Here is a 26,596-nt window from a genome sequence, read left to right as displayed (position 1 = left end):
GAGGAGCGGCGTGAGCTGCGCCAGGAGCTGGGTCGTGTCGGACGGCTGCGAGCAGAGGAGCGGCTTGGCAGCGAGCTGCTCCTCCACCTGCAGCGCGCCCACCAGGTCCAGGATGTCCGCCTCCTCCGTCACGGCATCGTCGTCGCAGCCGCCGCCGCGCGGCTCGTAGGCGGTGAAGCCTGCGGCGAAGCGAGGGTCGCCCTCGAGGAGCAGGAAGCTGCGCCCCGCGCGCACCTCGCCCATCCTCCGGAGCTGTGCCATGTGGTCGCCGCTCCGCGAGCGGCCGACGAGGTCTCCGACGCGCTTGCGCTCGACCAGCGCGGGCAGAAGCCGCAAGCCGTCCTCGGCCTCCACCGCCCACCCGAAGTCCCCCAGCGGGAGCGACTCTCGCCGCACGTCGCACTGGAAGCCGAGCGCGTCGGAGGCGCCGATCGCCTCCCTCACCTTGAGGTAGATGGAGAGGGGGTTGCTGTTCGCCTGCCGCTCGCGCTCATCGACGAGCACGCTCAAGATGACGCCGGTCGAGGCGCCGGTCGAGGCGGCGGAGGCGAAGGCGGAGGCGGAGGCGGAGGCGGAGGCGGAGGCGGAGGCGGAGGCGGCAGAGGTGGGGGTGCGGTGGCGCTTGGGCGCGGGCGCCACCTCCGTCACCTCGTCATCGCTGTCGCTGAGAGAGATGACGGCGGGGCGGGGCGTGGACGGTGGTGCCAGCGCAGCCGTGCGCAACGAAGGGGCCTGTAGCGACGCGAGCCGCGGCGGCGGATCTTCGGCGGTGGCGGCGGCGGCGAGGGAGCCCGCCGGCCTCGGCGCCTCGCAAACGTTGCACGCGTCGAGGAGCATCGGATTGAGGAGCGTGCACTGAGGGCAGCGCCACTCTGCTGCTGAGGCGGCGGGCTCGGTCGGCGAGGGTCGGGCGTGGTGCGGTGGGGCAGCCGCCGCCGCCGCCGCACGTGCCGCCGCCGCCGCCGCCGCCGCGCTGGTGGCGCTTGCCGGCCTCTTGCGGGAAGAGGGCCCGCCGAGGCGGTGCCCCCCCGCCGACGGCATCGGCGTCGGCATCGGCGTGCGCGACGATTCGGCCCACCGCCCTCCGGACGATGCGCTCGCGGTGAGCAGCGCGTCGGCCGACGGCCCGAGGTCCGACCCGAGCCCCGCAAGGAGGGCTGCCGCACCGCCACCGCGCCCGCCCGCGCTCCCGCCGCGCCGGTCGAGCCGGATGTGGAGCTTGCGGGTGGCTCCCGAGCCGGAGGAGGCGTGAGCGAGCCAGATGCCCTCCTGCTTGAGCTCATCGCAGACCTGGTGCAGGTACCGCCTCCGCTCAATTAATTAATCAATTAATTAATTAATTTTAATGAATCGCAGACCTGGTGCAGGTACCACCTCCGCTCCCGCGAGAGGCGAAAGTCCTTCATCTCGCCGAGAGCGGTCGCAGGGTCGCGGGCCCACTTCTCCAGCTCGGCGCGGTCGCTCGCGTTGTGCGGATTCACCGGCGCCGGCCGCCCGTCGAAGCCCGTAGACCAGTCGAGGTGCGGCAGAGCGCCACCGCCGCCGCCGCCGCCGCCTCCTCCTGCGCCGCCGCCGCCCGGGGTATGCCCCCGCCCACGGCCGCCGATCACCGTCACGCCACGGCGGCGAGCCTCCGCCCTCCAGTCCTCGTAGTCCGGGAAGGCCTCCTCGGCGTGCGCCTCGCAGAGCAGCGCGCCGGGCCGAGCGATGCTGACGCAGCCTCCCACGTGGTGGCTGCACGGGGGAAGGCTGTCGTCGCTGCCGCTGAAGGCGCCGCCGCGAAAGCCGGCTCGGCCGCCACCGCGAGAGCCGGCTCGGCCGCCGCCGCCGCCGCCGCCGCCGCCACGCCCGACTCGATCCGTCGGCCACTTTTCGAGCATCGCCCTGATGAACGGGCGAGCGTTCGAGTCGACGAGCATGTACATGTGATTGCTGCTGCTCCAGCCAGCCGGGCCCATGGTTGCGGCGCCGGCCGTCTTGACCATCAGCTTGTACTTGAGCAGCTGCTCCCGGCACTTCCAGCCGCCGTACAGACCGCGCACACCGGGGTTGTAGAAGGAGGGCCGCATCTCCTCGTTGCAGTATGGCGCCGCGAAGCCGCAGATCTGGTCGATCGTGAGCTGGGCTCCCGGGTCGGCGTGGAAGTGGAACGCGCAGAGGATGGCGTAGCCTCCACCGCGGAACTGCATCGTGTCGAGGTACTGCATCGATCCACGACCAGCAGGCGCGCCGCCGCCGCCGCCGCCACCGCCGCCGCCGCCGCCGCCACCGCCGCCGCCGCCGCCGCCGCCACCGATGTCGGCCTTGCCCTCGATGACTCGCACGAGCTCATTGTAGATCCGCTTCTGTTCAACCGGCGAGACGGCCTTGTCCAGATTTACGATGGTGCCGTTCTTCTGCACGTAAATCTCTTGGTCGAGCGCGACGATCCGATCGCGGCTTCGCCGCCAGGAGAACTCGCTCTGGTGCTTCCTCTGGATCGCGTCGTTGAGTCGCGCCTCGCACGCGGCAGCCAGGTCCGTGTTCCAAACCTTCGCGTCTCTCGCCCGCGGCATCGCCGCCTGCAAGAGCCTGGCCCAGGGCGTTTGTCGGGGCGGCAAGAATTTTTGCATGCTTTTTCCTGTGTTAGAGAGAGAGATGTTGTGTTTGTGTTTGTGTTAGTGCCAGTGCGCGCCAGTCCCGTGCCCAGTGTTGTGCGACGGAGTTTTGTTGTAAAATTCTTTTTCCTTTTTCGGGTGTATTCTTTTTTGCTTGGCCGGACATCATGATGAAATTCTGCAAAAACCTGGCTGGCCCCTGCCCTGCCCCTACCTACCTACCTACCTACCTACCTACCCTACTTATGGGAAACTAAAAAAGAAATCACTCGATAGGTGAAGGTGGGGTACCATACCAACTTAAAGTGATGGTTGGTACTCTCCTGCAACCACAGTCCTTCCTGATTTGTTTGTTGTTTTGTCCTTCCTGTGACATGGCAGGCCACTCTCAAGCCCTACAAGCACCAGATCACCCATTGGGGAGGGTGATCTGTGATCTGTAAGGGTCCGCCCGCAGGCGCATTTTGTATACCGAGGCGGTGCCCGGTGCCGAACCTGTCGGACCTTAAGACAGCATTGTAGATCCCTGGGCGAGGGTGGTGGAGCGTAATAAAATAATAGAGCAGTCATCTCCATTGGTTGGGCTCAACCCAGTTTTCCGGAAAACAAAAAGGAAAACAGAGGGTCCCCAGCACTTTCCGGAAATTTCCAGGGAAAACAGAGGGTGTTTGGTGCTCCATTCTGGAAACTCGCGAGTTTCCCTGAGTCTGAGAGCTGGTCTGGGGCAAAATCTGAGGCAAAATTGAGGAAATCGACAAAATACCCAGGCGGTCGCAGGGTAATTTCCAGGTATACACGGGTTCTCCGCGAAATTCCCGGCTTTTTGCCGATTTGGCCTAAAATTTGGCTGATTTCGGGCCCAAACCAGCCTCAGACTCGGCTCAGAGCCAAAAATTTGACGATTTCCACGGACCACGCACGGGTTGAGCCCAATACCATTGCGCATTGGGGAGGGTAGAAAGAAAGAAAGAAAACAGGCAACCCAAGGGAGGGATGGGAGGACGGCACGCCGCCACCACACAGGGATTTTAAGGAGAGGTGTGTGGTGCGCTAGCCGTCGCCCACCCATACAATGGGTTGACGTCGTGATGTGCGCGGAAAATTTCTTTTTCTGCTGTGAAAATTCCAGCGTGAAGAGAGGGGAAAACCCGACGGGAGGGCCCAGACCTACCCTACCTACCCCGTTTTGATTGATTGATGGGAAGGCGAAACACAGTCCGACCAACGACTGGGACACCAACGCGGTATGGGTGGACGCAGGACGGGCGACCCATGATGTCCGGCCTGCAAAAAAGAATACACTTCGCCCTGGCTCAGCTCGACCAGGAGAGATGGCGACCGGCACGCGCGTCGAGCACGCGCAGGCGGCGCTTCAGAAGGCTGACGCGGTCTGCTTCGACGTGGACTCGACCGTCATCACCAAGGAGGGCATCGACGAGCTCGCCGCCTTCCTCGGCGTCGGCGACCGGGTCGCGGCGCTCACGGCGAGTGCGATGGGCGGCTCGGTGCCGTTCCACGAGGCGCTCGCGGCGCGGCTGGACGTGATGCGGCCGTCGCGCAAGCAGCTGGACGCGATGCTCGCTGCCCACCCTCCGGCGGACCTGCTCACGCCCGGCATCGCCGCGCTGATCGCGCGGCTCGTCGCGCTGAACAAGCGGGTGTACCTCGTCTCGGGCGGGTTCCGGCAGATGATCGAGCCGGTGGCGGCCGAGCTCGCGATCCCGCCGACGGACATCTACGCGAACAGCTTGCTCTTTGACGACGCCGGCGACTTCACCGGCCACGACCCTGCCGAGCCGACCTCGCGCGCCGGCGGCAAGGCCAAGGTGGTGGCGGACCTCAAGGCGTCGAGGGGGTACAGCACGGTGGTGATGATCGGCGATGGCGCGACCGACATGGAGGCGCGCGACGTGCCCGGCGGCGCCGACGCCTTCATCGGCTTTGGCGGCATCCAGGTGCGAGACAAGGTGAAGGCGGGCGCCGACTGGTTTGTCACGTCCTTCGACGAGCTGATGAAGGCCCTGGCGGGCTGCTAGCGCGGGCGCCTCCCCTCGGCGGGGCGGCAGGCCACTCCCAGGGCGGCGCGGCGCGAGGTGGTTGCGTGTGGCAGCGACCGCTGCGCGGCCGCAGAGCGACGCGGCCCGCAGGAGCTCTGTCACCCCTCGAGCGAGGACCCTCTCGTTCGGTACGCATGTATATGCGCCTACTCATGCATGATCAGAAAGAAAGAAAGAAAGAAAACAGACAACCCAAGGGAGGGATGGGAGGCATGATCACTCTTACCTAGGCCTGGAGTAGATTTTCTTTTGACGGCGACATCACCGCGAGTTACCGACGGGTTCTTCCAGCCACGGCTGCTCGCCTCTGCCAAGGCTCGCCCAGCCAGGTTGACTCGGCCAGACTAAATCCCGAGCGGCGAGGGAGTACTCGCCAGCGCGATGGCAGCCTCCCAGCGTCCGGCGGCGGCGAGGGCGGCGGTGGGGAGGGCGGCGCAGCCAGGCGACCGCAGTGAGCAGCCGCCGGTCACCGTGCTAACCTTCCATCAGCCGCTCGCATCGATCATAGCATACGGCTTGCAGCGCCTGGACGGCCGCGTGTGGAGCAGTCGCCACCGTGGACCACTGTGGATCCACGCCGCAGCTCACGAGCCGAGACCCTCCGATATTGCAATGATGGAGGACTTTGTGAGGCACACCTACTCGCTCGACGCTCCGGGCGAGCCAACGCTCCCGCCGGCCTATCCAACATCAGCTCTCGTCGGCTGCGTCGAGATGGCGGACTGCGTGCAAGCGAGCGAGTTTGACGGCTGGGCGCGCACGCTGCCCGACGGTGCGCGCGAGGAGGCGACGGCGCATGGCCGCGATTACTACTTCCTCTTCTGCAGGCACCGCCGGCTCCGCCAGCCGATCCAGATGAGCGGCCGGCACAAGCTGTGGCGCCTCGATCGGAAGCTGGCGGCGGCGCTGTGGGAGGGCGGCCTCGCGCCATCGGAGCTGCTTCCTATCGACTGGCTCGGCCACAGGCAGGCGGCTGTCTCTGGAGCTGCAACAGTGCCCGTGCCTGTCCCGCTGGGTGAGACGCAGGCGCCGCGTGAGCCACGTGCGCTGCCACCGCCGCCGCCCGCCGCCGCCGCCGCCGCCGCGCGACCAGCCACGTCTTCAGCTCACTGCGACGACGGCTTTGACGACGGCTTTGACGGCTGGATGTTGGCCGAGGCCCTCCGCCTCTCCCAGCTCGGCGCTGGAGAAGGGAGCCCGCTGCTGCCCCGGCCTCCTCCGTCTTCTCGAAGCGAAGGCGCCGGTGCGGCGAGTGCGCGGCGTGCGGCCGCCGCAGACGAGGACGCTGCGTTGGCGCGAGTGCTCCAGCAGGCTGAGCTGGAGGAGTCCGACGCCGCCTGGGGCGCCGCCTTGGCCGCGGTGGCGGCAGAGGAGGCTGCGGAGGCGGCGGTGGTGTCCGAGGCGACCAGGCGAGAGGCGGAGGCGGCGGCCGAGGCGGAGGCGGCGGCGGAAGCGCTGGCAGCGGCTGAGGCAGCGGCGGCGGTGGAGGCGGCCGCGCTGGAGGCGGCACAGGCGGCGGAGGAGGAGGAGGTCCTCGCGGCGGTGCTGCGGGCGCGCGAGATTGAGATGCTGCAGGCGGAGGGTCGAGGCGGAGGGCCGGGGCAGGACGCCGGGAGCATCGAGCACGGGAGCGAGCTGCACGATTCTGGCTCCACCTTCCAGGCGCACCTGTGCGGCATCGCTAGTGCGGATGCTGCGCTCGCCGCCCTGTCTGCCGTCCACCGCGACAGCCGCGTGCGCCACGCCGCGTGCGTGCCGTGGGCGTATCGCGTGGTTGAGGGTGGGAGCGGGGTGGTGAAGCGGGGCTGCGATGACGGTGGCGAGGCTGGTGCTGCTAGCCGCTTGGCAGAGCTGCTCGAGACGGCCGGAGCCGCCAACGTGCTCGTGGCAGTCAGCCGGCGTGTGGATGGGCCGATGCTGGGCGGCCGGCGCTTCAACCACTTCCTGAACTGCGCCCGCGAGCTGCTGGAGCAGTGCGGCTACGACCGGCGACCCGCCCTCCGGCGGGAGGCTGCGCGCGGGGCGAGCGGCAGCAGCCGCGGTGGGCAGCAGCCGGGTGCGACGCCGGCGAGCAGCGGGGGCCAGCACGATAGGCGGGTCTACGTGCCAACGAGAAGGCAGCGCCAGTACTCTGCCACCCACAAGAACCACGGCTGATGCGTGATGTGCGAGGCGTCGCGCCGCGCGTTGTGGTATGTGAGCTCGTCTGGCCCTCGTATATCGCGCCAGAGAGGGGCGGGCCGTTGGTGCCGCGTCGCGGGCGTCGGCGCGGACCGCGGTGTGCGTGTGGCCCCTCGCGTTCGTGTGTGCGGTGTGCGTGTGGCGTGGCGCCCGTGCGCCGTGGCGGCGTGGGGGCCCACACATCTCCGAGGCGCGAGGGCGGCGAGGGGACCAGAGTTGGAGAGTCAGAGTGACGTACAGGAAACTAGAACAAAATAGAGCCTCGCGCACAAGCCGAACGAACGACAAAGCGCGGCTGAGAGTCACACGTCACACCGCCGCGCCGCAGAGCGCAGTCGAGTGGCTGATCGGCCCCCCATGCGCCGGCATGCATGCCCGTGCGCCGCGCGCGGCCGCCCCGCGCACACAAAACGCGTGAGGGCCAAACGAGCTAAGATCCACGCGCAACGGTCGGAGATCCGACCAATCGGGCTCTCGAGCGCTACAGAAGTGACGGCGCCACGGCGAGTCTCTGGTGCCTAGTGTGTGCGTGTGCGCCTGCCAGGTCAGTGCGCCTGCCAGGCGATGTGCCTACCGCGATCTGTAGTCAGCTGTGCGGGCTGTCGTGGGCTTGTGGCGCCATAACCCCGGCAGGCCGGACGAAACCGACGCTCTGCCACGCCCCAAGGTGCCCGCCGCCCCTCCCCCCTCTGCCCCTCCCCCGCCGCCCTACTGCCCGACCGAGCACGACCACCACTCCTCGTTGTAGAGCACCGCCATGCGCGACTTGAACCAGACGCGCACCGGCACCGCAGGCTCTCGCTCCGGGTGCTGGAATGTGAAGCCGGCGACGCCCGGGTGCGCCGCGGCCCACGCCTTGGCCTCGGCGAAGGTCATGCAGGCGACGTGCACGTCGTCGCCCGCCAGGCAGTGCCCGCGGTACATGCCCTCGTGCAGCGGCCTGCGCACGCGGCGCCTTTGCGTGAGCGGCGGGCGGGCGGGCGGGCGGGCGGGCGGGCGGGCGGGCGGGCGGCGCGCGCCCGACGAGGGTCTGCTCCGCCGCGTCGACGGGCTGGGACGGCTGTCCGTCCTCGCGGAAGGACTGGCGGATCCAGACCTGCGAGACCCACTTTGTGCCGACGGGAGGCAGCCCCGCGTGCAGCGCGTCGAGGTCGAGCTCGCCGTTGAGGAAGCCGGGGAAGAAGATGACCGCCATCCCCTTCTTCGGCTTGATCTCGAGGTTGAGCCGCCGGAAGAAGGTGCCGCCCCCGCCCTCGGGCACGTTGAGGTACATCAGCACCGTCCCGATCCGCTGCCCGCCGCTCGCGCAAAACGCCTTGCCCGCCGTCGTCTGCGGCGGGGAGGAGGCGGCGGTGAGGGAGCGGGCGGGCGGGCGGGCGGGTGGGCGGCGGCGGCGGCGGCGCGTGGGCGGCGCACGTGCGGGTCGACGCCGTCGTAGTGCTCGACGTACCGCTGCCCCTCGGTGTAGCGCGCGACCTGCGGCAGCTCCATGTGGTCGAAGGGCTTGCCGGTGAGCGCCTGGATCTTGGAGAGGAGGGCGGGGCACGGGTCCGCCTTCTTGGACAGGTGGCACGTCAGCGACGTCCGCCCGCGCGTCGCCTCGGAGCCGGCGACCGCGTGCGTCTTGGAGCGCTGCAGCAGCGGCGTGGCCACCTGCGAGCGCGGGCCGGGCCGGGTGGGCGAGCGCACGCCGGGAGCTCGGGCCACGCCACCGGGCTGCCGCCCTCTCCGCCCGGCGTGGCGCGCGCCTGCATCAAAGCGGCGCACTCGTCGTCGCTCAAGAAGTCATCACACACATAGATTGGAGGCCGCTCGTTTATTCTCCGCAGCCCGGGGTGGTCAGGCTTCAGGCGCATGTATCGCTCATCGTTCGTATCCGCCGCCTCGCCCTTCAGAGCACGACTCATTGTCCCATTTTGCGTGCGAGCCGACTGCGTGACAACAGTAGCGGAGCCGCTGACGGCGGTGGCTGCCTTTGCACCCTCACGCGAGCCTGTGCTCAAGTGCAGGCCCGACATCATGCGGCTGAGCGGCCCCGTCTGGCGGACGGAGCCGCTCCGTCCCGGCATGAAGGTGAGGGGGATGGCGACTAGCGGCAGCGCCAGGTGCGCTACGCGCAGTGATAGCGGCGCGCGGAGGTGACCGCCTTGGCCAAGCGGTTGGTCGCCTCCGCACCCCGGGGGCCCAAAGTGCACAATTGTAATCCTTTTGTGATGCAACCGGAGACCCTTCCCACACCCCGTGTGCCGCATCGGAGCTAGAGTGGAGCGCGTCGGAGGGTGTTTCGACACCGGCACGGGCGCCGTAACTTTGGTTTTAACTGCAAGAGAAGACAGCCCAAACGATTGGAAAAAAGAAAGAAAACAAGGCAAACGACGGATGGGAGGACAAGGATCAAGGTCCCCACCTGCACGAGCAGGATTTTGGAAGGACGATCAAGGACGAGGGTTCTATGAAACACATTTTAACTTTCTTTCTTCACATCAAGCCCTCAGGCCTCTCAGAAAGAAAGAAAGAAAACAGACAGCCAGGGAGCGGGATCATGGGCTCTCAGTTCACGAGGTGAAACGTATAACTTTCTTTCTTCACATCAAGCCCGGACACACTTTCTGTGGGCCGAGGATGAGGTGCGAGCCATGATGCTCGACCCAGCGTGCACCAAGATCCAAGACCAAGTCGCTCACATTCCGTGAGTTCGTCAACCTCCAAGTCGACTGCGATCTCGAACTCCGACAACTGGACCGGTGCACCAGCCGCGGAGGACGATGGCTCCCTCGACGACATCCCTTCATCGTACATCGACGGACGCCTTCACCGCCCCACCGGCCCTGGGCCATCCATCGCGGCCTCCGACTGGCTGCCGCAGCTCACACCCTAAAATCTATCTGCCTTAGGCACGGAGCCAACGGTCGCAACGGAGCCATCGCGCACGCCCGCATCGCGTGCGGCTCCGAGGTCTCCCGCCGAGACCGGCTCGGCGCGGCTTTGACTGACGTGACTGACTGATGAGTGCTTGCGAGAGAGAGATTTTTAGCAATGCTTGCGATGGATGATCTCCGACACCCAAAACCAAAATAAATGCAAAATGCGGGGAAGGCGGGCTCCGCAGCCGAGGGAAAGCGAACAGGAAGGTGCCCCGAGTGGCGATGTCGGGTGAGAGTGTACGTCTCAGGCTCGTGTCTGGTGTTTACTAGCTCCGAGTAGAGGGGGCCTTCCGCCGCTAGGGAACACCCAAAGCGCAGAACTAACCCTCGGAGACCTGTGTTTTACGGCCCTTTCCCTGCGAACGCGCACCCCCCCAGGGCTAGGGCTCTCTAGCCCGTAACCCGATCCCGATCATCCGGCCCGCTGGGTGCGCTTCTTCGGACGAGATCGTGTGTGGGGTCTTGTGAAGTGTCTATGGACGCCCTCCTCAGAGGCTAGCTGCCTACTGCTAGCCCTATCTCGCACTCACGGGCAGTGACAAGTCAATGGGTGAGTGTTTGCGAGCAGAGGCGCGTGGGCTAAATCTAGGCCGCACGTCGTGGCACTATGACGGAGGTGGACGTGCGGCCGCAGCGCGCCCGCCGCAGGCTCGGCGGTGCGCGCGTGTTAGCGAGAAAGTTGCGGGTAGAGCCATGCCCGACTTTTCGAAGACGAGCCCCACGCCACGGATGCCAGCCGTGCCTTCGCGGGAGTCGCCCTTCGAGCCGCGTCCCGTCGGCCCTGTCCCTGAGTGCGTCCCGCCTTGGCGGCACACACTCTCGACGAGGACAGTCCTGCCTACGGGAACGTGTCGCGCGCCGGCGACGGTTGCGGCGTGGTCGTTGTCTGTACGAAGCGAAGATGGCACGACCACCGCCCTGCATCGCAGACCGGGCAAGGAGGGGCCTGCTCCCGTTCCGCGAGGAACAGGAGGTCTCCCCCCCTCCCCCGGCCTGAGCAGCGACGTGTGGAAGGCAGCCCCTTGAGTCGAGGGCGGCGCGACCATTGCCCTGCCTCAAAGGCCGGAGGCCTGATCAGAGCAGATGTTCGCGCCGCCCCGCTCCGCGTCGCCCGCCGCCGCGCCGCGCCGCCGCCCGATGATTATTAATTCATTATTAATTAATTAATAAGTAATTATACCACCCGCCGCCGCGCCGCCCCGCCCCGCCCTGCGTCGCCCGCTGCCTCGCCGCGCCGCCGCCTCGCGCCGCCCGCCACCGCGCCGCGCCGCCGCCCGATGATTAATAATTAATAATTATTACGATCATTAATCAATGTGTGTGTTTGTGTGTGTGTGTGTTTGTTTGCGCGATATGGCAGGGAAGGGCAGGGCAGCCGCGAGCGGCAAGTGGCGTCGGCGACGCGGCACAGACACGATGGGGTCCGCAGACATGGAAGACCAGCTTCTTGGCGTTTCCTGCCAGCGCTCACATGCCAAAAGACACCTCGCAGCGCGCGTGACGTGACCGAAGCGGCACGCCTCGGCGCCGCGAGAGCACAGCCGGTCGACGTCGGCACCAAGCGCGCGGCCGCCGGGCGCCTCCGTCCGAACCGACAGGGGCGCCGCGGCAGTAGAGAGCACTCCACCGCCATACCGTTTTTCTGGCGGGTCAATCTAGCGAACAACTTTCTTTTTTCGGTGTACCTGTGTTTGGGAGAACGGCACGCCGCCACCACACAGGGATTTTAAGGAGAGGGGTGTGGTGCGCTAGCCGTCGCCCGGTGTTGTGGCCTAAAATTCTTTTTTCGCATCAAGCCCGGACACCGCGCTCTAGACTCGTGTCACACCGATCGTGCACCCTGCGCGGAGGCGCTCCAAGCGGAGGCGCAAGTTTGTAGTCTGCGGCTGGACGCTTTTTTTAGGCCCAAGTTCGGCGTCTGCGGCTGGACGCGCAGGCGCCGCGGACATTTCAGCATGTACGGGGTGGCCCCGCAAACGCTGCATGCTCACGGGCTCGGCAATGATCAAGCGGAAGCGGCGCCTATGATCTGGTACATGCCGCTGAACATGGGTTACCCAGGGCTGAAGCGCATTCACGAGCAGCCTCCCATCTACGTCTGCCACGACTTCTTGAGCGACGACGAGTGCGCCGCTTTGATGCAGGCGCGCGCCACGCCGGGCGGAGAGGGCGGCAGCCCGGTGGCGTGGCCCGAGCTCCCGGCGTGCGCTCGCCCACCCGGCCCGGCCCGCGCTCGCAGGTGGCCACGCCGCTGCTGCAGCGCTCCAAGACGCACGCGGTCGCCGGCTCCGAGGCGACGCGCGGGCGGACGTCGCTGACGTGCCACCTGTCCAAGAAGGCGGACCCGTGCCCCGCCCTCCTCTCCAAGATCCAGGCGCTCACCGGCAAGCCCTTCGACCACATGGAGCTGCCGCAGGTCGCGCGCTACACCGAGGGGCAGCGGTACGTCGAGCACTACGACGGCGTCGACCCGCACGTGCGCCGCCCACGCGCCGCCGCCGCCGCCGCCCACCCGCCCGCCCGCCCGCCCGCTCCCTCACCGCCGCCTCCTCCCCGCCGCAGACGACGGCGGGCAAGGCGTTTTGCGCGAGCGGCGGGCAGCGGATCGGGACGGTGCTGATGTACCTCAACGTGCCCGAGGGCGGGGGCGGCACCTTCTTCCGGCGGCTCAACCTCGAGATCAAGCCGAAGAAGGGGATGGCGGTCATCTTCTTCCCCGGCTTCCTCAACGGCGAGCTCGACCTCGACGCGCTGCACGCGGGGCTGCCTCCCGTCGGCACAAAGTGGGTCTCGCAGGTCTGGATCCGCCAGTCCTTCCGCGAGGACGGACAGCCGTCCCAGCCCGTCGACGCGGCGGAGCAGACCCTCGTCGGGCGCGCGCCGCCCGCCCGCCCGCCCGCCCGCCCGCCCGCCCGCCCGCCCGCCGCTCACGCAAAGGCGCCGCGTGCGCAGGCCGCTGCACGAGGGCATGTACCGCGGGCACTGCCTGGCGGGCGACGACGTGCACGTCGCCTGCATGACCTTCGCCGAGGCCAAGGCGTGGGCCGCGGCGCACCCGGGCGTCGCCGGCTTCACATTCCAGCACCCGGAGCGAGAGCCTGCGGTGCCGGTGCGCGTCTGGTTCAAGTCGCGCATGGCGGTGCTCTACAACGAGGAGTGGTGGTCGTGCTCGGTCGGGCAGTAGTCTCTAGGGAGAGGGACCGGGGGTAGGACAGGGGACGCCAGCGGCAATCCCGACACGCAAAGCAAGCAGATACGGGCTCTTCCCCACGCCTTGAGGTTGGTCACTCGACGCTGCGTGCGTGCGGTGGCCAGTGAGTGGTGTGCGAGTGTGCCAGCGGAATAGGTTAGGGCGTGCGGGATGCGCAGGGCGGTATCTTGGGGGGCGGTGTCAGTCTGTGGTGTGTGCTGTGGGTGTCCCAGCCGTTGACTGTTGCTGTTGGGGCCGCACACAGCCACAGCGGGGCGCCGGTTATGTGAGAGCGGTCCGCGTGCCCGAGAGTGTAGCTGGGGACACTGGGTCGAGAGTAGGGGGGGGAGGGGTGCGAGTCTGCAGTCAGAATGGCATGATATCATATCAGGGGGTAACTCTGACACCGCGTACAGCCCTTGAGCGCCTTGGCGCCAGCTTTTGCTCTCGACACACGAGCACACGACACAGCTCCTCACACGACTCACGAGGGAAACTCTAGACCGGTGGAGATATGGAAAAATGGCCATATACGGCTGAGAGAAGTTTGTTCGAGACCTCGGGAGCGGCCGGCTATTCACACCTCGGCAGTGTGGGCAGGGCAGGGCATGGCAGTGTGGGTTTCACACCCGGGGCAGGTAGGGGATCGGGCAGGGCAGGGCAGGGCAGTTGTGCGGCAGTACGCGGGCAGGGCAGTAGGGCAGCGCAGGGCAGGGCAGGAATATACCTCTCCCTTTCGTCTGAGAGCCGACAACACTCAACAGAACGACACCGCACTCGTCACTCCGAATCGGGGAACGCACAGTTTTCGCGTTTCTTTTCCCATTTGCCGCGTCAGTCCATGTGCCAGTCTGCTTTGTCCTTCGTTGAGGGCTGTGCCGAAACTTCTTCGTTTTCGCCACGTGAGACGTGTTAGTCTGTGCCAGTGCGCGCCAGTCCCGTCACCCGTGCGTAGTGTTAATAATTAAATAAATAGAGCAGGCTGCATCTCCACTACCAGGAGTATGGGCGACGCACGAACACAGAGGCACAGCGGCGCGCACCCCGCCCCGCTCGCAGGGCGTGCATCACACAGCACAACGTCAACGATCAACGTAGTGTTGTTGTGCGAGAGAGCTGAGAGGATTGCAGGGAAAAATTCTTTGCACGGATAAATTTCCTTTGCCTGTGTTAGTGCTAGTGCGCGCCAGTCCCGTAATAAATAAATAGAGCAGTCATCTCCAAGAGAGATGGGCGACGCACGAACACAGAGCTCACAGTCAGAGGCACAGTGCGCACCCCGCCCCGCTCGCAGGGCGTGCATCACACAGGACTGTGTGATTCCTCGGGTTTCTGGGGACTCTTGACAGACAGAGGTGGCCCTGCGTTGAGCTTCCGCGCCACCGTAAAATTCTTCCTTTTTAAAATTCTTTTCCGGGAGGCGTTGTAAAATTCTTTTCCGGCGAAGCCTCCCTAGGTACGCACTCCGTGCTCTCCCCTCCGCTCGCACCGTCCCATCGGAAGCAGATCAGAGATCTCCGATGCCGCGGCCAAGTTCGGTTGAGGAGCTCTTCACTTCTCGCGTGCGCACGCCGGCCTATTCGTTCCTCCGCCCGAAAGTTGCTGGCACGGGCCTCGCAGAGCTTCCCGTCGATCTCCTGCAGACCATCGGCGCTCTGTTGCCGGCGCCGTCCTTCCGGTCGGCGCGAGCTGCGTGCACGGCGCTGCTAGACGCGCTGGCCTTCACGGCGCCCGGGCTCAAGGCGGCGAAGCAGCGCGGCGAAGCGCAGCTGTACGACTGGCAGGCCTCGAACGCGCGGCTAATCTCTCGGGCCATGTACCGTTGCTCCAACGGCAAGACGAGGGATCGGGCGGGACTGCACGGAAGCGAGAGCGAGGGCATCGTGCTCTGTGATGCGCCGGGCGGCGGGAAGACGGTGTCGGTGCTCGCCGCGATCGCTCGGTCGATGCCTGCTGCAGGCCCATGCGAGCGGCGCGCTGTTCTTGTCTTTGCGCCCAAGGTCATTGTGCCTCAGTGGGCCGCCCAGATCGCTCGCCACTTCGACCCCGGCGTGTCTGGGCTCGCCATCTATTGCGCCGACAAGGAGCTCCATCACTACGAGGAGTCGGGCGCCCAGCGCCTCTCGACGTGGACCGGCGGAGGAGTGTACGTCGAGCAACGTCCCAGCGGTGCGCACACGACCTCTTCCCCGACGCCCTCTTGGCCACACGACACCTCGTCTTAGTCTCACCCTCCCTCTTGGCCACACGACACCTCGTCTTAGTCTCACCCTCCCTCTTGGCCACACGAGACCTCGTCTTAGTCTCACCCTCCCTCTTGGCCGCGCAGCGCCGCTGCCAGCGGATCTACAGCGCTTCGACGTGCTCATCTTCGCAAAGGAGATGCTATCGCTGCGCACCAACCCGTACGACACCACCGGCAAGCAGACGAAGAACGACAAGGTCGTCACCGACCTGCGCCGGTCCGCGCGCCTCTTGGTGGTCGACGAGTCTCACAACCTAAACGGCGCGACCATCTCCAACCAGATGCTCAACGTCGAGGCTTTCCAGCGGGTCCCCAAGCTGCTTCTCTCTGGCACGCCCGGGCGCGACCCCAAGCGGCTGTACGCGATGCTCCGGCTGATCGGCCACCCGTCGTGGCGCTTCAGCGGCGGATTCCGCCCGTGGGCCGCCAAGCGTTTCGAGGAGGGCAGCCGTGTGCGGCCCGAGGCCGAGGCGCTGCTCCTCGAGGAGCTCAACGGCGCCTTCCTGCACACGCCCCGGGCGGTCATCTTCGCGCGGCAGCAGGCCTCTGTCGAGCATGTAGTCGAGCTGATCGAGCCGAACGAGATCGAGGCCGACGCGTACAACTACGCGCTCTCGCTCCACCAGCGCGATGTGCAGCGCGCGGGCGGGCGCGGGGAGGACGGCTCTGGACGGCCTGCGGAGTGGGCAGAGCAGGCGCCAAAGGACAAGAAGAAGAAGCGCGGAGCCGAGGCCGAGTGGCTGGCTCCCTCCGCCGAGAAGACGGTGCTCGAGCTGCAGATGGCGACCAACGGGGCGGAGAACTGGACGGTCGCGCTATCCAAGAAGGACGCGGCGAGCCTCAAGCGCGGCGGGGCCAACGCCCACCCTTACCTGACGGGCTGTCTGGCGGGCCGTGTGCCCGCGTGCGACGCGTGCGGCCTCTTCGTGCCCGGGCTGCTGACGCGCCCCTGCGCGTGCCCCGGCGCTGTGTGCGCCGAGTGCTTTGAGGAGGAGATTGGCTCGCGGTGGGGAGAGGCGTGCTCCGAATGCCGGCGCCGGCGCACCAAGGGGCCGTGGAGGCGAGCCAACCCGTACTTCGACCTGCGGACCGAGGCCGATCGCAACCACGCCGCGGACCTCGGTAGCTCGATCCGGGTGCAGCAGCAGCAACAGCACCAACAGCACCAACCGCCGCCGCAGCAGCAGCAGCAACCGCCGCCGCCGCAGCAGCAGCACCAGCAGCATCACTCGCGCACTTTGCTGTTCCGGCAGCCGGCGCCGCGGCACTTCGAGCCGCTGCGCGCCGTCGACGAGAGGCCGACGTTTGCGTCGCGGCCTCTGGCCGATCTGCGGGCGGCGATGTCCGCCCGTGGCGACACAGCCGAGGACGGTGCAAAGGTGCAACGGCTCGCCCTCTACTTGCATCGGCTCGCACAGGAGGGCGCAAAAGTGCTCATCGTGCCGCCGGCACACCGCGACGTGCGCGGTCTGTTTCTCGAGCGCCTCAGCCTCGCCATCGGCGCCGACTCGCTCGCCGACCTGAACGGGCTCGAGGGCAAGGCGAAGAGCAAGCTCGAGACGGCCAAGGCGCGCTCCCCGGGCTCCCAAGGTGGGCAGGTCGGAGACGCGTCCACAACACGTGCCTGCCCCTTCCCCAATAGGCCCTCGCCAAGTTCAAGGCGGGACGTGGGCGCTACTGGCAGTGCGCGAGCTGCGGCGCCGTCCACGAGGAGGCGACGCCTGCGTGCGCGACTCCGACCTACCTGGTGCGGCTCGAGGCGCCGGCGGGCGGGGCGCCGGCGGGCGGGGCGCCGGCGGGCGGGGCGCCGGCGGAGGCGCTTCGCTTCCGGACGGAGGTGGACCGTGTCGACGAGCTGGGAGGCCTCCTCCTCGCGCCAGGAGGCGGGCGCGCCACTCTCTACATCGGCAACCGCGCCGTCGTCCGGAGCCAGAGCGCCGCCGGCGAGGCTGCGACCGCGCCGCGTTTCGGCACCGTCGTCGCCGAGGGGTCGTGCAGCGGCAAGCGGCCGACCGATTGTGCGCTCCTCGTCCCGGCTGCGGCGGGTTCGTGCTTTGTGCTAGTGCTCAACGCGTCCGGCATCGAGGGCCTTGACCTTGGCGAGGCGACGCACCTGATCAAGACGGAGCCGATTGCGCGCCGAGACAAGGAGCAGCAGGCGGAGGCGCGCGGGATGCGGCTCGGCTCCGCGGGCAAGCTCAAGATCGTGTCGATGCTCATGCGGGGCACCATTGAGGAGGCGATGCACGAGGGCTTGCTTAGGAAGCGGGCGCGGGAGGAAGCAGGCGGCGTCGCGCAGGACGGCGCAGGCGGGAGCGCCGCTCTGCTCAACGGGCTGAAGCTCCTGCGCTCCGTGGAGCACGGCCAAGGGTCTGAAGACTGAAAACAGGCTGCCTCGACTGAACGGCCCTGTGTAGGGAGATCTTCACGGTGTCGCGGGGGGCTGGCGCTGTTGAAAACTCAGGCGCATGTTTAGATGTGTGTGGTGTTGCGCTGGATGGTTGATGGGTGTGTCAGATGGGTGTCAGAGAGCACACACACTGATGAGCTGGCAAGCAGCGCTGGGCTGCTCTCACCTCTCTTCAGAGCTGTCTTCTCTCTTCTGTACAGGTAGAGCGCGGGCGATTAGTCAATGTATGGTATTATCCCACCCTCGTTGTCATCGCCGCGCTTCTTCAGCATCTCCTTTCCTCCAGCCGGCGCGGGCCGCGGCGCCACGTGCGGCACGTCCCGCCCTTGACGGCGTGCGCCTTGGTTTGGGGACCCTTGGTCGGCAGCTGGGCGAGGATGTGCGGGGCGAGGTCCGGCGAGAGGAGGACCTCGGAGAGCACCCACTCGGGCTGCTCCACGAGCCGTGCGGCGTGCTCCTCCGCCACGCGCAGCGCGGCGGCGCTCCAGAGAGGCGCCTGCTCGTCGATGACCAAGGCGCGACGAATTGCTCTGGCGAGAGAGAGGCCATATAGTGCAGGGGCTTCTCCTGCGGAGTCGTGCGTGCGCAGGGCTCCTCTTTGCTTCCTTCTACTCCCTACTATCATCTCGTTCCCGTCCTACCAGAGAGACGAGAAAGTGCAGTGTGTGCACAGACAGCAGAGAGGCGGGCGCCGATGCGGTGGGCGGCCATCGGTGTACAAGTACATCTACGCACTCCACATGCCGCGTACGGCCGGGCGTGTCGCGTCCCGCGCGTCGTCGAGCACGACGCAAAACCGCACATACATGCACATGCAGACGCCACACCCGGTTTTACGTAGATGTGGGACGAAAGGGTGCAGTGCTCGGGCTGCGCTTGGATGGCTGCGGCTTCCAGTACTTGCTGTCTTTCGGCGGAGGCAGGAGCCGCGCCGGCACACCCACCGCCGTGTAGCCCGGAGGCACGGGCTTGTTCACGAGGGCGGACGCCGCGATAGTCGCGCCCTCGCCGACGTGGATGTTGCCGAGGACGGTCGACTTTGCGCCGAGGAAGGCGCCCGCGCCGATCTTTGGGTGTCGGTCGTGCGCGTTGCCGGTGCCCGTCGCGCCGAGCGTCACGTCGTGCATTAGGTAGACGTTGTCGCCGACCACGCTCGTCTCGCCGATCACGACGCCGGTCGCGTGGTCGATTGTGATTCCTGCGGTGCGGGGCTGGGCGTGTCTGGCTGCGCTCCTCTGCTTGCGTCTCTGTGTCAGATGGGAGCCGGGAGTGGGAGCGCGCCGTCGCCGAGCCTTGCGCCCGGGTGGATATCGACGCCGTACATGTCCGACCCCTCGCTCTGGAGCAGCCTCGCGATCAGCTTTCCCGCCTCGCCCCGCCTCCTCCAGTAGTGGCCGGCGACGCGCGCGCAGGCCAGCGCGTGCACGCCCTTGTAGAAGAGGTACACGCCGAGCAGCCCCTGCCCGCCTCGCGCCGCCGGGTCAACCTCCTTGAAGCGGAGGATGTCGGAGGCCACGCTCGTGCAGAGGTCCGGCTCGGCGCGGAAGGCGGACAGGAACACCTTTTCGTAGTCCACCCCCCCGCCGATCCGTGCGTTCGCCGCCAGCTTGCCGCCAACGCCCTCGGCGAGACCGCAAGCGAGGCTGTAATGCTTGAGGACCTCGCGCTGCAGAAAGTTGTCCACGCCAAAGTCCTGCAGGTCGAGCGTCCGCCAAGACTGCTCTCGTGACTGGGCTATAGCGCCCTCACGGATCTCTGTCCACACGGCCCGCTCCACGCCCTTCGACTTGATGCCGCGGGCGAGAGCGTGCGGACAATACTCGTCCGGATCGACGCAGTCTGGCTCCGCCGGCAGGGCTGATAATGGCCTCGGGCGGGAGGACAGAGGGCTCGTGCGGGAGAACAGTGACGAGCTCGCGCGTGGCAACGAGGGTCGCAGCATACACACGGCGGTCCGCAACCTCGGAGAAACTCGGCGAAGGTTAGAGCTCTACGCTGTGAATAATCACTGCTTGCTTGTGCGTCTTCGGTCGGGGGTTGTGTTTTTGTGTGAATAGACCCAGAGGTTGTCGGGTGTAATAGACAAGTGCGCGCGTCCGCCCGACTCGCCCAACCAAAAGAACAGCGCCGCCCCCCCGCTGACGCCGTGCGTGCGGCTGTCTCGGTCTCTGTACATACGCATATGCTCCCACCCCCGGTCCCCCGCGCTCAGATACGCACCATCGAGGCGAGCGGCGCGGGCCTGAGCAGCTCCGCCGCCTCGAGCGAGGCGTGTCCGACCGCGCTGTCGATCTCGTCCACTATATCGCTCATCGTGTCGCCGCCGCCGCAACACTTGGAGCCGCAGCACTTGGAGCCGCCGCAGGAGCCGCTAACGGATGGGAAGACGCCGAGCATCGCCACCAGCTCGCGGTGCTGCTTGATGACCAGCTCGTGCAGTCGCAGGTCGGCGACGCCGAGGATGTCCTGCGCCTCCACCTGCGTGCCCACCGAGACCATCCCGCACTCGCTGCGCACCCGCTGCCGCCGCACCGTCTCGAGCGCCGCCTCCAGCCGCATCTCGGCGACGCGCAGGTCGCGCTTGCCCGCCTCGGACGACAGCATCGTAATCTCACGCACCCCCTTTGCTCGCTCGTTCAGCAGCGCCTCGAGGACTCCTCCCGTGTAGGCCTGCCCGTACGTCGCAGCGTCGACGCACATGTCAAACAGGCCGCCGCGGATCGGGCTGAAGATCTCGATCGTACCGCCCATCACGACGGCGCAGTTGCTGAGCGTGCCCCCCGCGGGGCGCGACACCTCGGTCGCCGGGATCTTCATCCCGAGCAGGTAGGGCTCCTGAGCGCCAGAAAGGGTGTGGGTGGGTGAAAGAGGGCGGGGCGGTGGGGTGGCGCCGCCCCGAGAGGCGTGGTCGGGGTGCGCACCTTCGTCGGGTCCTCGTTCACCTTCTTCGCCAGGTACAGCGTGATGCCGACCAGTTTCACGTACAGCGAGGAGAACGAGTCGGGCATCGTGAGCGCCGAGACCGCAGAGAGGAAGGCCGAGCCCATCAGCTTGACCTCGTAGATCCAGTACGAAGGCTTCAGGGAGCTGTCGACAGAACGCGTCATCGATGCGTACTTGGAGCGCAGTCGGCTGGTCGCTGAGAGGGGGAAGCGCATCGTCGTCGCCTCGATAAAGTCGGCAAAGCGCCGCCAGTACACGAAGTACGCGGGCGAGTAGATGACGGTCGCCTCGGTGCCCACGGTCAGGTCCATCACATCGGGCTCCGTCGGACTGCGTGAGCTAAAGACGCGCACCGCCAGCGCTGCAGGCCCACGCGGCGCGCCCCACACGCCGTGCGGCTTCTCCTCCCCCAGGACCGTCGCCGTCACCGCGCCGTCGCCCTTGCGCGACTTCCAAATGCTAGCGAGCCAGCCCTTCGCGGAACTCGCGGAGTTCACCTTCATTTGCCGAGAGGGACGCGGCGGGTCCTTCCCGCCTAGCAACGCCTCGGTGAATGCATCGCCGGTGCGGTCACCCGGAGCAACCGCGATTCGCTCGCCGTACTCGCCCGGGCCCACTGCGCCGTTGATGGCCTGAATGTCGCCAACGCAGATCCGTGTGTCGGTGCCCCACTGCGCAACATCGCGGTAGCGCACCGCGAGTGGCACGGCCTCGAGTCGCAGCATCAGAGTCGGCCGGGACGAGGTTGATGCGACGAGGCCGTCGATGACTGCAGGCGTCGTCGGCGACACCTTGAGCTCAACGACGATGCTCTTGCAGTCGAGCACAACCAACGAGGCGCAGTAGCCCGCCGGGAACTCATCGACCGACAAGGGCTTCTCAGCGGCATAGCTCGCGAGCAGCGCTGCCTCCTTCTTGTCAAACAAGGCCTCGTCGCCTTTGGAGCGAAAGCCGCTCGCGATGGACTTGATCGCGTCACGGCTCCCGGAGGTGCCCCCCTTGGCCTTCATGCTCTTGGTCGCCATCGAGACGTTGTTGACTTGCGCCATCAGCCGCCAATACGCGACGGTCGCCGCCGACACACGAGCCTCAACGTTGTAGAGGAAGCTCCTCACCTTTTCTGGCAGGCGCTCGCGCGCTTCCACGAGCGCCGTTGCGTCGAGCGAGAACTTGGCCTCGGTGATCTGCCGGGCGTAGAACTTGCGATATTCCGCCGCAAGCGCGCACTGAGTGGCGAGCTGCGCGGTCGTGGTGATCTCGCCCTTTGAGAGCACGCGTGAGACTGCGTGCGCCGCTGCCTGCCAGCGGTCGCGGTACGATGGCGACGGCGTGGTCATCCGCATCGCATACTGCGCAAAGAGCCCGAACTGCTCCATGTGGCCCGATATTGTCATCAGCGCCGCGGCTTGCCCCTCGTCGGCTCGGATCACCACAGGTTCCGCATTGATGAAGACGAGGAGATTGGGATCATCGTCTACCGCGACGTCGCAAGCTTTGCGGACGCGATTTGCCAGCGAGCCGGTCAGCTTGATTTTGCCCACCATCCACTCGCCGTCGTCCCAGTTTCGCGCCTGCTCGGCCGTCGCGCGCATCTTGTGCACCATCTCGCCCTGTCGACGAAAGAAGGCCGTATCCGGGATGTCACCATCGCCGGCGCAGCAGCAAGCACTCTTGCACTTCGCGCCGCAGCCACTGCAGCAGCCGCTGCTCGAGCCTGCCTCCGGTGAGCCTGCCTCCGCTTCCGCGTTGATGCCAAGCTCGATGGCGTCGTCGAGGAAAGCGAACGAAGCGCGGGTTTCAGCGTGGCAATACATGCCGGCGGTCAGGGAAAAGGCGCCGGCGGTCTTATCGGTCCCATCCCCCTTTATGATGTTGGAGATCATGTCGGCTCTCTCAATGATGAAACCGCAGGCAAAGGGGTTTGGTTCGTGCGGCGCCTCGTATCGGATGTGCAGGTCGGAGATCTTGACCTACTCGCGGCCAACGATTTGTGAGCGACAGGCCGTGTGCACGCCGCCATCCCTCTGCTGTCCGATCGAAAAGGTCCTGCGGGTCGAGGCGCGAGAGCAGCCGGTCCTTGAAGGTGGAGAAGATGCTCTTGGACTCTGGCTCTGGCTCGGCGTCAAGCTCCGCCTACCGGAACCGGAGCAAAGCAGCACTGACGCGGGTCTTCGCCGTATAGGGCCGAGTTCCAGGCCGACGGTGCTTGTTTCTTCAGCAGCGCCGAGAATGCGGACGCGATGGCCGCCTCAGTCTCCGACCTCACCATCTCGAGCGTCCACTCGCGCATGTCAAGCGGCCGCAGGAGCACGTTGACCTGGAGGGGAACGCGGGGGTGAGAGCGGCTCGGGGAGAGCAACTCCAATGGCCGGGGCCCTTGCTGGCACGGCCCGCTACTCCGCGGCTGCCTCCTTCGCATTCAGTTGGACCGGGTGTTCCTCAAACAGGTACGGGATGTCAACCTGCAGCTCGCTGATGTAGAAGAGCCGGATCTCAAACGGCATGCCCTGCTCAAACAGCATCTTGTTGAGGAAGTCGAGGTTGCCGAGAAGCTCAGTGATCTTGATTGAGTGGTCCTGCAGTAGTGCGTTGCGCGGCGTCAACTCCCCTCCCGCGCGCATCGGATCTCAATTCCCCCGGATTCAGCGTCGGCGGGTGCGTGCTCCCGCGCCGGCTCTGCGGCCGCAGAGCGCGTGCATCTAGGATCTAAGGAGCGAGACCTCGACCGTTACATCGCTGTAGATGCCATCCGTGACGAGGTACGGTTTGATGGCCTTGTTGAGGCCAATCTCGAGGAGCTTGTAAAAAAGCGACGCCATGCGCTGGGAAGGGCCTTCGACCGGGGGACCGCTCTGGCCGCGCGAGCGTCCAGTCCCGCCCTTGCGGCGCGTATTGAGCGTAAATTGGGCTGTACTAGATGTAAATCCGCTCAGTGAAAAGGATGCCCCGGGGGCGAGGTCGCTATGCATTTCCCCCCTCATTCGCTTGCGAGTTTGAGCGACGGTCTGGGCGTAGGGGTGAGAGAGTGTGTTAGGGGTGTGGCCTGCTCTGATGACTGAGACGAGGAATTTTCAAGAAACCAAAATATATGAAAAACATACCTAAAACGATGGTTGGAGTGACCCGTGCCGCCGTGTGACCCGCAGCGGCCTCGCTGGGCCAGGAGATCGGCCCGCGATGCCCCCGCAGCAGCCTCGTCGAGCCAGAAGATCGGCTCGCAGCAGTGGGTGCTAGTATGGCCCGATACGTAGTGCTCTTGCGCTTCGGCGGTTTATAGTGGTGCACTAACCCCGAGAAACCCTTCGGAGTCGCTCCTCGTCGCAAACCCTGTCAGTCAGCAGTCCACTTTCGGGTATGTTCGTTAGAGCCACAACACTGAAAAATGTACTCCTATGGGAATGAATGTTCCTAAGAGCTATCCTGTCTTTTTTTTTTAAGTTTGCTATCCTGTCTGATTGAAATTTTTGAAAGCTTTGAGTGCGATCTGCTACTCAACCTCCTTGGTTCTCGACGAGGAGCAGAGAAAAAAGAAAGTAACTGGCGCCGTTTTTGACCGCATCGGCGAGGGGTGCATCTTATCTCGACCCCCGACAGCCTTCTCTCCCGACAGCCATGGTGAACGCCAGCGTCCTCGCTCTCATCAAGAAGGAGTACCCCGACACCTTCACCAAGATCAGCTCCATCGTCGGCCGCGAGGTTCTCGACTCGCGCGGCAACCCCACTGTGGAGGTGGACCTGACCACCGCGGGTGGCATCACCGTGCGTGCGATGGTGCCCTCTGGCGCCTCCACCGGCATCCACGAGGCGTGCGAGATGCGCGACGGCGACAAGTCGCGGTGCGGCACTAGTCATATCCGCCGTCTGCCTCTTCGCGCCGCGCCGCCGTGCTCGCCTTGCCACTCCGCCGCCGGCGTCCGGCGCCCTGAGCTCACCGCATCTCCCTCGGGCCAGGTACCTCGGCAAGGGCTGCACCAAGGCGGTCGGCCACATCAACAATGAGCTCCAGGCGATCGTCGGCATGTGCTGCCTCGACCAAAAGGCGATCGACGACAAGGCGAGCGCCCTCTCACCCTCGCCCGCCGCTCCCGCTCTCCGGACACCACGCGATCGCACACCGACCGCACCTCGGCGGTACTCGCCTTGCGCGTCTTCCCGTCTCGGCCCGCTTACATACGCTACCACTCACCGCGTCTTCGCTTTGCAGATGTGCGAGATGGACACCGGCACCGTCGGCGACGGCTTCCGCAACAAGTCGAAGTTCGGCGCCAACGCAATCCTCGGCATCTCGATGGCGGCCGCCAAGGCGCGCAGCCTCCTCGCCCCAACTCTCCGCTCGCTCCGACCCACCGCACGCGGCCTTGTCGCCCGAGCAGGCGGGCGCAGAGTGCGAGGGCATCCCCCTGTACCAGTACTTTGCCAAGCTCGCGGGCAACGACAAGCTCGTGCTGCCGGTGCCGTGCTTCAACGTCATCAACGGCGGCTCGCACGCCGGCAACAAGCTCGCCTTCCAGGCACCGCCACAGACACCGTCACCTTCCGACGCCGCCTGCACCACCACCACCACCACCACACCTCGCTGTCGCCCTCGCAACCTTCGCCGACCTCACCACAAGCATCGCACTGTCGCTCTCACCGTCTCCTCGCTCTCGTCACGCGCCGCCACACACCGCCTCACGCCCGCCACCCAGCGCCCGCCCCTCCCCCAAGATACGATCGCTGGCCACAGGAGCACTTCCCTGCCTTCCAGATACCATGGAATCTTCCTCTGAACCTTCCTCTGCACCTTCTCTGCACCTTCTCTGCACCTTCTCTGCACCTTCTCTGCACCTTCCCTGCAGGAGTACTTCATCATCCCGGTCGGCGCCTCCTCCTTCAAGGAGGCGATGCGGATCGGCTGCGAGTGCTACCACGCGCTCAAGGGCATCATCAAGAAGAAGTTTGGCGGCGACGCGACCTCGGTCGGCGACGAGGGCGGCTTCGCGCCCCCCTGTGAGCCGATATAGAAGCCAACACTTCCCGGGCACCGGCCCAGCTGTCTTGGCGCCGCTCCCCTCTCCGCCTCTGGAGCCGACCCCGCCAGAAGCGGTTGAGCGGCGGCTGGCTCACTCCCGGCCCCTTCTCCTCCCGCAGGCGACGCCAAGGAGGGCTGCGAGCTCATCATGGAGGCGATTGCAAAGGCGGGCTACACGGGCAAGTGCAAGATCGGGCTCGACGTGGCGGCGGCGGAGTTTATGGTGCCGGGCACGGGCGAGGGGACGGGCAAGGAGTCGATGTACGACCTGGCGACGTGGTACCCGGACAACGACCCGATGAAGGAGAAGCTCAAGATGACTATCCCCGAGCTCGCCGCCTTCTACAAGGACCTGAAGGCGACCTTCCCCGACATCGAGACGATCGAGGACCCGTTCGACCAGGACGACTGGAAGGGGTGGAGCACGATGACGGCCGAGATGACGGACTGCCAGATCGTGGGCGACGACCTGACCGTGACCAACGTGCGCCGCATCAAGACCGCCATCGCGGAGAAGGCGTGCACCGCGCTGCTGCTCAAGGTGAACCAGATCGGCACGATCACCGAGTCGATCAACGCCGTCAAGCTCTGCAAGTCCAAGGGCTGGGGCATCATGTGCTCGCACCGCTCGGGCGAGACGGAGGACACCACCATCGCCGACCTCGCCGTCGGTCTCTGCACCGGCCAGATCAAGACGGGCGCTCCGTGCCGCTCGGACCGCCTCGCAAAGTACAACCAGCTGATGCGGATCGAGGAGGAGATTGGTGCGGGCGCGGTGTACGCGGGCGCAACCTGGAAGAAGCCGGCGTGGATGGCGCCCGGCTTCACCCTCGAGAACTAGACGCGCAGTCTCCGCCGCCCCGCCGAGGCCAAGCTCGCGCGCCACGGCCAGCGCGGGCGGGGGATTCTGAGTGCCGAGGCTGACTCCAAAAGAGCGCACTCTGTACTGACTACTGTGTGCCGATTTGGCATTTGCCGTCCGCATGTGGAGTGTCCTCCTTTTATTCTATATGTTTATTGTGCCATATGCACAAAACC

The 26,596-nt window shown here is 66.2% G+C and overlaps 7 protein-coding genes across 7 annotated transcripts; 5 read left to right on the top strand and 2 right to left on the bottom strand.

The window, feature by feature from the left end:
- Positions 1-3,928: 3,928 nt before the first annotated feature.
- Positions 3,929-4,633, top strand: EMIHUDRAFT_70007 (hypothetical protein; the record flags this gene model as incomplete). Its single annotated transcript, XM_005791543.1, has 1 exon — positions 3,929-4,633. One exon carries the CDS (start codon positions 3,929-3,931, stop codon positions 4,631-4,633), a length of 705 nt encoding a protein of 234 aa, XP_005791600.1.
- A 1,626-nt stretch (positions 4,634-6,259) lies between these two features.
- EMIHUDRAFT_45156 (hypothetical protein) lies at positions 6,260-6,637 on the top strand (the record flags this gene model as incomplete). Its single annotated transcript, XM_005791542.1, has 1 exon — positions 6,260-6,637. A coding segment is annotated over one exon (378 nt), but the record flags the coding sequence as incomplete, so codon positions are not given.
- Positions 6,638-7,543: 906 nt separating this feature from the next.
- Positions 7,544-8,985, bottom strand: EMIHUDRAFT_423042 (hypothetical protein; the record flags this gene model as incomplete). Its single annotated transcript, XM_005791541.1, has 4 exons — positions 8,584-8,985; positions 8,252-8,488; positions 7,894-8,165; positions 7,544-7,775 (listed from the first exon to the last, which is right to left on the bottom strand). Exons 1-4 carry the CDS (start codon positions 8,902-8,904, stop codon positions 7,544-7,546), a joined length of 1,062 nt encoding a protein of 353 aa, XP_005791598.1. The 5' UTR covers positions 8,905-8,985.
- Positions 8,986-11,603: 2,618 nt separating this feature from the next.
- EMIHUDRAFT_439880 (hypothetical protein) lies at positions 11,604-13,483 on the top strand. Its single transcript, XM_005791540.1, has 5 exons — positions 11,604-11,903; positions 11,999-12,235; positions 12,322-12,632; positions 12,712-13,354; positions 13,424-13,483. The coding sequence occupies exons 1-4, from the start codon at positions 11,715-11,717 to the stop codon at positions 12,941-12,943; spliced, it is 969 nt and encodes a 322-aa protein (XP_005791597.1). The 5' UTR covers positions 11,604-11,714; the 3' UTR covers positions 12,944-13,354; positions 13,424-13,483.
- A 986-nt stretch (positions 13,484-14,469) lies between these two features.
- EMIHUDRAFT_108935 (hypothetical protein) lies at positions 14,470-17,577 on the top strand (the record flags this gene model as incomplete). Its single annotated transcript, XM_005791539.1, has 3 exons — positions 14,470-15,118; positions 15,279-16,792; positions 16,837-17,577. 3 exons carry the CDS (start codon positions 14,470-14,472, stop codon positions 17,575-17,577), a joined length of 2,904 nt encoding a protein of 967 aa, XP_005791596.1.
- Positions 17,578-18,524: 947 nt separating this feature from the next.
- On the bottom strand, positions 18,525-19,165 carry EMIHUDRAFT_55103 (hypothetical protein; the record flags this gene model as incomplete). Its single annotated transcript, XM_005791538.1, has 2 exons — positions 18,525-18,834; positions 18,927-19,165. Coding segments are annotated over 2 exons (549 nt in total), but the record flags the coding sequence as incomplete, so codon positions are not given.
- A 4,970-nt stretch (positions 19,166-24,135) lies between these two features.
- Positions 24,136-26,594, top strand: EMIHUDRAFT_454452 (hypothetical protein). Its single transcript, XM_005791537.1, has 6 exons — positions 24,136-24,383; positions 24,499-24,601; positions 24,752-24,850; positions 24,921-25,058; positions 25,386-25,536; positions 25,678-26,594. Exons 1-6 carry the CDS (start codon positions 24,160-24,162, stop codon positions 26,397-26,399), a joined length of 1,437 nt encoding a protein of 478 aa, XP_005791594.1. The 5' UTR covers positions 24,136-24,159; the 3' UTR covers positions 26,400-26,594.
- The last annotated feature ends 2 nt before the right edge of the window (positions 26,595-26,596 follow it).

The sequence above is a fragment of the Emiliania huxleyi genome (genome assembly GCF_000372725.1).
Source record: "Emiliania huxleyi CCMP1516 unplaced genomic scaffold EMIHUscaffold_111, whole genome shotgun sequence".
In the NCBI taxonomy this organism is placed as follows: domain Eukaryota; phylum Haptophyta; order Isochrysidales; family Noelaerhabdaceae; genus Emiliania; species Emiliania huxleyi.
Note: the sequence above shows the minus strand (reverse complement) of the source record. Positions and strands in the feature narration are given on the sequence as shown.

What these genes read in the sequence shown, in the direction of transcription:
- EMIHUDRAFT_439880 (XM_005791540.1), top strand. Translation starts at nt 11,715, where the DNA reads ATGTACGGGGTGGCCCCGCAAACGCTGCATGCTCACGGGCTCGGCAAT. An exon ending in AGTGCGCCGCTTTGATGCAG is followed by an intron (nt 11,904 to 11,998) that starts GCGCGCGCCACG and finishes CCGCGCTCGCAG; the next exon opens with GTGGCCACGCCGCTGCTGCA. An exon ending in ACGACGGCGTCGACCCGCAC is followed by an intron (nt 12,236 to 12,321) that starts GTGCGCCGCCCA and finishes TCCCCGCCGCAG; the next exon opens with ACGACGGCGGGCAAGGCGTT.
- EMIHUDRAFT_454452 (XM_005791537.1), top strand. Translation starts at nt 24,160, where the DNA reads ATGGTGAACGCCAGCGTCCTCGCTCTCATCAAGAAGGAGTACCCCGAC. An exon ending in AAAAGGCGATCGACGACAAG is followed by an intron (nt 24,602 to 24,751) that starts GCGAGCGCCCTC and finishes TTCGCTTTGCAG; the next exon opens with ATGTGCGAGATGGACACCGG. An exon ending in GGGCGGCTTCGCGCCCCCCT is followed by an intron (nt 25,537 to 25,677) that starts GTGAGCCGATAT and finishes CTCCTCCCGCAG; the next exon opens with GCGACGCCAAGGAGGGCTGC.